The 9,509-nt window shown below is 46.3% G+C and overlaps 1 protein-coding gene across 1 annotated transcript in view; it reads left to right on the top strand.

Moving 5' to 3' along the window:
• The window catches only part of LOC104984447 (mannose-binding protein A-like), a 5,349-nt gene extending 921 nt beyond the window's left edge, over window positions 1-4,428 (top strand). Inside the window, exons 2-5 of the mRNA XM_010834154.1 lie at window positions 1,659-1,848; window positions 2,237-2,353; window positions 3,280-3,354; window positions 3,984-4,428. Coding sequence (XP_010832456.1) covers window positions 1,668-1,848; window positions 2,237-2,353; window positions 3,280-3,354; window positions 3,984-4,357 — 747 coding nt within the window. The 5' untranslated portion in view covers window positions 1,659-1,667 and the 3' untranslated portion in view covers window positions 4,358-4,428. The remainder of the gene's footprint in view (window positions 1-1,658; window positions 1,849-2,236; window positions 2,354-3,279; window positions 3,355-3,983) is intronic.
• The last annotated feature ends 5,081 nt before the right edge of the window (window positions 4,429-9,509 follow it).

Here is a 9,509-nt window from a genome sequence, read left to right on the forward strand (position 1 = left end):
CATCGGGGAAGCTTGCAGCGAATCCTGCCAGGAGGAGGAACATGAGCTCACCCCACCGGGCCCAGAGTGAACAGAAATTTTAGAAGCCTGGGTTCTGGCTGGACAAATGGCCTCTCCGTGGAAAATTCAAATGAAGGGAAGGAGGTAAATCTAAGTCTCAGTTGGCTGGGATCAATTACCAAGAAGCCTCCATTCTCAGGGTCAGAATAAGGCTCCATACCTCAGGGCAATCTGGGTCCCCAGTCCCAGCAAGTGCCTGTCACAAAATAGAAACTTTATTAAACAAGATGATTGACAGGCTGTTGGGAAACAGCTGTGGTTCTGAGGGTGGTTGGGACCCTGGGGTGTAAAACAGATTTTTATGTGAAATGAGACAATGGATGTTGTAAAAACAGGTGCCATCAAGCAATGGGCCTTGTGGGACCTTGGGTCACCTGCAACAGTTTTGCTTTAGGGTCCATAGGAGGGGATGGAAGAGGGAAATTTAGGCTATGTAGACCTTCAAGAAAGGGAGTTAAGAGAGCAGCCAAAGCTCATGCCAGCAATGAGCTCTGTTTGCTGGGCCATCACCTGTTCTAAAAGGAACAGGGCTTGCATGTCATGCGCAGACCCCATGGGCTCTCATGCTTTAGGGCTGCCTAAACTACCAAGCCTTGAACTCACAGGGCAAAAGAGCCCCAGGGAAAATGGGCCCCTATTAGATTACTCTTGCATCTAAATTTGTGTTAGCACTAATCTAACTCTAATACAGTTTACTTATCCCAGTAGTAGTTTTCCTAGTAGCTTAAGGAGTAACTCAGAGCCAAGAGTTGTGATATTTCCCTGTGTCATCTGCCCTGAGCACAGTGCCCAACACATCAGTTGTTCAGTAGCTCAGTCGTGTCCAACTCTTTGCGACCCCATGGACTGCAGCATGCCAGACTTCCCTGTCCTTCACTATTTCCTGGAGCCTGTTCAGACTCATGTCCATTGAGTCAGTGCTACCATCCAATCATCTCATATTTTGTCACCCTCTTCTCCTCCTGCCTTCACTCTTTGCCAGCATCAGGGTCTTTTCCAATGAGTCGGTTCTTCGCATCAGAATTGGAACTTCCGCATCAGTCCTTCCAATAAATATTCAGGGTTGATTTCTTTTAGGATTGACTGGCTTGATCCCCTTGAAGTCCAAGGAACTCTCAAGAGTCTTCTCCAGCACTGCAATTCAAAAGCATCAATTCTTTGGTACTCAACCTTCTTTATGGTCCAACTCTCACATCCATACAGGACTACTGGGAAAAACATAGCTTTGACTATATGGACCTTTTTAAGCAAAGTGATATCTATGCTTTTCAATATGCTGTCTAGGTTTGTCATAACTTTCCTTCCAAGGAGCAAGTGTCTTTTAATTTCATTTGCAGTCACTGTCAACAGTGATTTTGGAGCCCAAGAAAATAAAATCAGTCACTGCTTCTACTTTTTCCCCTTCTATTTGCCATGAAATAATAGGACCAGATGCTATGATCTTAGTTTTTTGAATGTTGAGTTTTAAGCCAGGTTTTCACACTCTCCTTTTTCACCCTCATCAAGAGGCTTTTTAGTTCCTCTTTGCAGAGGTGGTGGCAAATGTTGGCTAAACAAAATAAGATGAAACTATTTTCCTCAACTCTCTTCATTCTAAGGTAAGGATCATGTTCCTGTTTTCATCACTTCCTGTCCTCCTGTGTTTGGTGACAGTATCCTTCTCAAATACAAAAGCCGTTGAGGATGCTCAGAAGACCTGCCCAGTGGTGGCCTGTGCCATCCCAGTCACTAACGGCACCCCAGGAAGAGACGGGCGAGATGGACCCAAGGGAGAAAAGGGAAAGCCAGGTAGAGGACAGGCCACTCTTCTTAAACCTTTACCCCAACAGGAGAGTGTCCTCTCTAAGGGGTCTAGCATAGAGACAGGGGGAGGCTCACCTTTCATTAAGGTGCATGCCTGTGAAAGGGCGTTCTCTCTAAAGATGCTTCTCTGGCTCTCCAGGATCCCTCACTGCCACCCTGGAATTGGCAACACATGGTTGTACTTAGAGAAGGGGTGTCTTGACTGCTCAGGGAGCTGCCTTAGGACAGGCCATCCCCAGGATGCAGGAGGATCTTTCTTCCTTGGGTCACCACAAGTTGAGTGGCAGTTTCTTGGGGTCAATCAGCTATCAAGCTTTTGGAGAAAGAGAATGAGTGACAGCTACTTCTTCATATTTCCTTCATCTTCCAACAGGGCAAGGGCTCAGAGGCTCGCAGGGCCCTCCAGGGAAAATGGGGCCTCCAGGAAACATAGGGAATCCTGGGCTTCCAGGACCCAGGGGCTACAAAGGAGATCGTGGAGATAGCTCGGGTAAGGAGCTCACCCCAGCATGTAGTAGGGGCTGAGGGGACGCAGGCCCTGGGAACTCCAGGCCAGGTGAGAGGTGCCCCATCTCCTGCTGCCCCACTGGAAGATGCTCAGCTCTGCTTCCTGACCCAGCACTCTCATTCCTCTCAGCTCCTTGGGGCCTGAGGGGATTTCCACAGCTGGCTGGGTACAGACTTCCAAACTCCACCGGCTGCTCCCTGAGCAGGCCACTGTAGGCCATGTGCCCTGGCCTTTCTTCAGCTGCAGAGTCCACTGTGTGGTTGCAGGCTGCAAGGATGGAGGCGGCTCTTCTCTGCTCTTCCTTTATGCCTCTTGTCATGAGAGTGGCATGAAAAGTGTTGGCCTCATAGAATGCCTGGATAATGGGCGACATCACAGCAACTTAGTTCAGAGTAAAATAAATTTAGTAACAACAAAACCAAAATGATGACCTCTTACTAATATTTTATCCACTGACCTATCAAAATAATAAATGTATTCAAGAGTCTGCCTACAATAAGAAATTAAAATAGGATTAGGAACATGTTTCAAAAAGCAGAATAATTTTTTGGGCCTTTCTTATGAATAATTATAATATTTAAGAAATATATGAAGACAAGGACTCAGAACTATAGTTTATGGTATTATTACTACTATTACTATTATTATTTCCAGAGTTATAGTTTACAATAGTTACTAAGTATACTTGGGAAGGCAGGAATACATTTTATTTTCCTTTTGCTTCTTTTTATTTTTTTTTCTGGAATACTTTTTACTACGTTAATATCTGCTTTCCAATTTAAGGTCTTCTTCATGGACGGAGGAGCATAGTAGGCTACAGTCCATGGGGTCGCAAAGAGTCGGACACGACTGAGCGACTTCACTTCACTTCACTTCTCAATAAATATCCTCTCCCTATCGCTTTATAGTTGCTGAGGCTAAGCTGGCTAGCTTGGAGAGACAGATAAGGGACCTGCGATCAGAACTGGATCACGTCAAAAAGTGTAAGCTTTTTTTTCTGTCGCCAGTGTGTTCTGGATTCTTTTATTTCCAGCGAACTCTAAGTTTTGGGGGAAGGGTGGAAAAGAACTTACATGCATGACCACTTATTATATACCAGGGCTAGGTTGGTTGTCATTTTCTTAATAATATGATTTCATTCAATCCTCTTGCCATCCCTATGTGTGGGTATTATACCCATTTTATTGACAGGTGAGAAAAAATTAGGTCCAAGCAGTGTGGATAATTAATTCAGCAGCATGCAGTTAGGAAGATGGAGGAGGATGGAGTGGAGGTCTGCTGACTCTGGGATCTTTGCTCCTTCCTCAGCACCCATGGGTCTCAGATGGGTATCCATGCCTCTTTCTCACCCTGGTGCCTACACCTGGCAGTGCGGCTCTAGCATGTTTCCCTCGGTTCACCAGTACAGGGACAATTTTTCCAGATATTTGTCCTAAGGATGGGATATCCCTGGCCTGCTGCCAGGGACTTGCCTTCGCCTTCTTACCAGGATCTCACCAGAGGTGGTGAAGAATGGGGCTCAACCCCAGATTCCCAGAGCAGGGCTTTTTCATCTGCTGTCCAGGGCAGGGCTCTAAGCCAAATCAACCCCACCTACCCTTTGTGATTTCAGTGCAAACCTTCTCCTTGGGCAAAAAGTCTGGGAAGAAGCTGTACGTGACCAATCGTGAAAAGATGCCTTTTTCCAGCGTGAAGGCTCTGTGCACTGCACTTGGGGCTACCGTGGCCACACCCAAGAATGCAGAGGAGAACAAAGCCATCCAGGACATGGCCTCTGATACCGCCTTCCTGGGCATCACAGATGAGGTGACCGAAGGGCAGTTTATGTATGTAACTGGAGGAAGGCTAGGCTACAGCAACTGGAAGAAGAATGAACCCAATAACTATGGCTCAGGGGAGGACTGTGTGAGCCTCTTACCAGACGGGCTCTGGAATGACATCTCCTGTTCTTCCTCCTTCTTGGCCATCTGTGAATTTCCAGCCTGAAGAGGCAAGTTCCTCTGCCCCCTCAGTGTCTCCCTGCTGCTCTGGAAGAGAATTCAGTGCTTATTTTCCCATATCCAGTGTTGACTCATTCCTTCTTGGGGATGGGAGGAAAGTGAAGGGGTGTATTGGATTGAGGGAGGAGGAAGAGAAAAGAGGCTGACAGTGGAGCATGAGGGTTTCTGGTCCAGTCCATGGCAAAGGACACCGTCTGTCCTGCCTAAGAGCACAGCATTGGGTCAGAGTCAATTACATAAAAAGCAAACAAACTCTCTCCTTTTTTAGTGAGGACACTGCAGCCCAGCTGATGGATCAGTGGAGGACCACGTCTGTGTCCAAGCAAGCATTAGTCTCAGCCTCCAAGAGATCCAATTCCCATTTTTCCAAATTGCCAGTACTTGGTGTCAAAGACTCCTTCCTTCTGATGGTTAACCCAGCCCTGTCTACAACATAAGTGTTGTTTTAGTTATTCATGAGCTACCCCTGAAGATCTCTCACTGCCAGACTATAACTCCTGGCATGGGTAACAATGAATAGTCCTAGGAATCCCTTCGCCTGCTCAAGTGGCTGTGGTCTCCCTATAGCCACTGCGTGATCCTGAGGACAAAGGGTAGCCTTTCCTTCTTGCATACTTTTAGGAAACTGATTTGATAGTGCAGCATATGCCAGCATCATAGAAGCTAATGGTCAGACAGGCTGTGTCGTTCCCCACAGCATCACTGGTCTTAGTCCCTCCATGTTCAGCATCCCCTCCCTTCTGTGACATCCTTATCCCATTATAGGTCAATAGGTCCATTATTAGTAGAAACAAGAGGGAAACTTCATAAGGGTGAGGTTCATACCCTGGAGGGGAAGTTGTACAGCACCATCCAGTTAGCAAATAAAGCCTCCCCTCTGAGCAGAGTTCGGACACCATCTTGGCTGACAGTCAAGCTCAAGACCATGGATGTTCTTCAGCAATCTCAGGGTGGTGGAGCTGAGATTATATAGAGCCCAGACAACAAACTGGGGGAAGGGAGTGAATTCTGGCTCCAACTGTATGTCAATCACAAAATGAGATTGAAAATATTTCACGAATGGGCTAAGGACCACCTTAACTTAGTGAAATATCTTTGTTAAATTAGTTTTCCACTTTATTTTTCTTTGTATCCAAACTACCAGAGGGGGCCCTTCGTATTTGGGAAACACTTGATGAGCATTTGTTGGAGTGGTGCACCAAAGACTTAGCAAAATGGATGAGTGGGTGGAATATTGAGAATTGAACAGTATAGGGTAGAGTTCTCTCCAAGGTGTGCTTTATCTGCAAGGCTATCAGGGTAGGGGCGGGGTGTGCTAAAGACACTGGGGCTGGCAGGGTGAGGGGGAGAGTGCCTTGTCCATGGCCTCTGGCCCACCAAGATGGTCACATCACTGAATTTTCAACCTCCTGAAGCTCTTGTTCAGGCACTGCTCTTGCAGGCAGTGAGAAGAGTGCTTTTGGGATGCAGAGCCGAACAAACCTCTATTTGCACTTCAAATCCAGGCTGCTTGCCAAAGGAATGGGAAAGTGCCCAAAATGTATGAAAGAGGCACATATGAAACATAAAGAATGTAGGCTATGGCAAACAGAAGAAGGAAAGAGGAGAAACATTTTAGAAGGAAAGAAGATACATAGATGATGACCCAGAGCAAGAGAATTATGGTAACCAAGCATGAAAATTACAGCTGAATTTTATCATTGCCAAGATGAAAATGAGAAAATGGACAGGTTACCATTATATAATTCTTTCTATTTTAATAATAAGAATGAACGGGGATGGGGACCACTTCTACCCTGGGAAGAATGTCTCCTTTGTTTACACTGTGTGGAAGGGACAGTGTCTAGCTATAAATTTGAAGAGGATATGGTCATGTGCTTCACAGGAATTGTTTCCCGGTATGTAATCAGTCCTGAATATTCTCATTCAGAATTTGTAGGGGGGAGGAAGCACCATGGAAGGAACTAGAAGAAGGCTGAAAGGGAAATGGAAGAATTTGGAAGGACTGATGGTGAAGCTGAAGCTCCAGGACTTTGGCCACCTGATGTGAAGAACTGACTCATTGGAAAAGACCCTGATGCTGGGAAAGATTTAAGACAGGAGGAGAAGGGGACAAGAGAGGATGAGGTGGTTTGGATGGCATCACTGACTTGATGGACATGAGTTTGAGTAAGCTCCAGGAGTTGGTGATGGACAGGGAAACCTGGTGTGCTGCAGTCCATGAGGTTGCAAAGAGTCAGACACGACTGAGCTACTGAACTGAACTGAATGTAATGAGTGCCCCCTCTGTCAGGGAAGTGTAATAAAAAATCTGTGGATGAGCTCAAATTCTTCCATTTCCCTTTCAGCCTTCTTCTTCTAGTTCCTTCCATGGTGCTCCCTCCCCGTTACATCCCTCAATCACTAGAGCCTCTCACATTCATGTTTTGAGAGCTTCCCATGAGATCCAAGACCCAATCCTGCTCCCCTACCCATAAGCCAGTCCTGCTGAAGATCCTTATGGATTCCCTCTTGTCTTGGCCCACCTTGCAGGACATGAAGCTTCTCCCCAGGCTCTTGGACAGGTAGAGCTGGTTCTCTCCCTAATTGAGCACCTGATTGTCTTTTCAGAGCTCCTGTCTCTATTGTATGCCTGGCAGCATTCTTCACTCAGTCTAGGATTGAGGGAACCGCCTCCCTAAATTCACTTTCCAGTTCTTATCAGCAAGCAGTGGGGCCCATGCTGATCAGCTCAAGAAAACATGGAGCTAATCTAAAAATGGATTCTCATGAGAGTCCAAAGATAGAAACTGCAGTTAAGCCAGGCTTCCCAAGACCTGGAACAAGAGGGAGATTATGGATTCAAGAAGACTGTCCAGATAATCTCTCTCACTTTCTCAAGGGCTGAAAGCAGGATGTTTTCCTTTTCTAAAGGGCATATGACGACTGAGATCTCTTGCACAGGGGACCTAATTAAGCCAGGTGCTCCAAGGACAGACCTCAGGGACCTCAGGCAGCACATTTCCATTGGGGCTTCAGGACTCTGAGCAACCTCTTGAGTCCTGTTGTTTGTTCTGATGGAAGAGGAGTCTTCGTTATGACATGCTGGCTCCCTGGACTTCAGTTTCCCTATCTGAAAACTGATCTGTAATGGCTTCTCCTTTTTAAAGCTGGATGAATCTATGATCACATACAGTTTCAGACCTACAGGGCCCTGCCAGGAGCCGGCATATTGCATATTGAGTGCATATTGCATATTGCATATTGAGTGCAGCACTTTCCACAGCATCATCTTTCAGGATCTGGAATAGCTCAACTAGAATTCTACCACTGCCGGGAGCCAGCGTGAGGCCCTCCACCCATGACAAAAGTCATGAGGAAGGAGGCTCGGCATACGCAAAGGCGGGATCAAGCCTCAGGAGTCCCCCTGGAAATTCTCAAGCATCTACCCCCAAAACCAGAGTCTGCCTACTTTCTGCTTTGTGCTTTCACCTACACCTCTGACTTTATGGGGGGCTGTCCCCCACTACCTCTCTCTGAAGAAAGAGTTAGCTTACAGCTCCAGTTAATAATTCCTGGGCGTGACAGTGTTTCAGCCTACAAACTCCTTTGGAAATCCTCTAGCCTGCCTGAATAGGTTTTTCCAGCCACATGTGATTGTTCAGAGCCTCCCAACTGTGAGAGGCAGGAGATGTTCTAAACGGTCTTAACACAGATTCCTTTGAGTAGTTAAAAGATTGATTAGAAATTGTATTGGTGAAGGGATTTTCACTTATTGGGCCAATGTTTGCTGCTAAGTCTCCATACTCCTTACCTACTATGTCCTTGGCAGTGTATTGATTGATATAATGGGTGTATAGAAATGTAAGTAGTAGCCTCAATGTTTGTAAGCTTGGATCCTTGAGTTAATTCTTTTCTTGATTGAGCCCACCTCACCTTTGCCCTGTAGGAATGCAACTCTATCCAATGCTTTTTGGAGGCTGGCGCCTGACTTTAGAATAATCACCTTTAGAGAAAAATAAGTTTCTTAAAATGTTAACAGACCTCCTGGCCAGAAGATGATGTAAATCACCTGAACTTTTGCATATGATAAGTTTGAAAGCCTGGCTTCAATTAGGACCAGGAACTGCTGTCCTTGCATGACTCCACCCCTTCCCCCATTATCCTCTATGCATAACTTAAGGTATAAAAACTACTTTGAAAAATAAAGTGCGGGCCTTGTTCACCAAAACTTGGTCTCCCCATGTCGCTCTCTCTCTCAAATTCTGGCTGAGTCTCCATCTGGAGCGCGGAACCCGCCATGCTTGCTAATTATGCCTGGGCTTCTAAGATCCGACCGGGGAGGCCTCAGCGTCTCCTCTCCTTCGGGAGACTGGAAGGACGCCTGCGGCCTACGTAAGTGGTGCAAACTTCTTGTCTTGAAGTTTTATTGGTCTCCCACGTAAACCGAGCTACTCAGCCTCTTTTCTCCACTGAATTTTCCTACTGAGCTATCCTCATTCTATTACTATTTATATCTTTGATAAATATTTAAATAAATAGGTCGCCTATGCCGTCTCTCCTTCGAATACCCTGGATCAGCCAGGGCTGGACCCCGGCAGGGCCCATCTCAGGGGCAACGCTGCAGGATCCAAGGAGTGTCTTCCATTTTTGTTACCTGACAATTTTTTCCAAACTAATTGTGCCCTGAACAACTTATCACCAATTCTCAGGTTCATAGAAAGTCATTCTGAGTGAGTTAGAATAGCAAATACTCCCTGCTCTTAAGACGTGGACTCTGAGTTTAAATTATGTCTGAAAGTCAACTCTCTCCTGTGAAAGTATAGATACAGGCTTCATTCCTGGACCAGAATGAATATAACTGCCAAAACTTGCAGCATTCAAGCCCAGGCTCCAGCCTGAATTCTGGATCCTAGAACAGCAAGACCTTGCAAGTCTTTGTTTGGAATCTTCCAGCTTTGCTGTTCTCACTTTTCAGTTCAGTTCAGTTCAGTTCAGTCGCTCAGTCGTGTCCGACTCTTTGCGACCCCATGAACACACATAGCATGCCAGGCCTCCCTGTCCATCACCAACTCCCGGAGTCTACTCAAACTCATGTCCATCGAGTCGGTGATGCCATCCAGCCATCTCATCCTCTGTCATCCCCTTCTCCTCTTGCC

The sequence above is a fragment of the Bison bison genome, unplaced genomic scaffold (genome assembly GCF_000754665.1).
Source record: "Bison bison bison isolate TAMUID 2011002044 unplaced genomic scaffold, Bison_UMD1.0 scf7180017864029, whole genome shotgun sequence".
NCBI classification, from domain to species: Eukaryota; Metazoa; Chordata; class Mammalia; order Artiodactyla; family Bovidae; genus Bison; species Bison bison.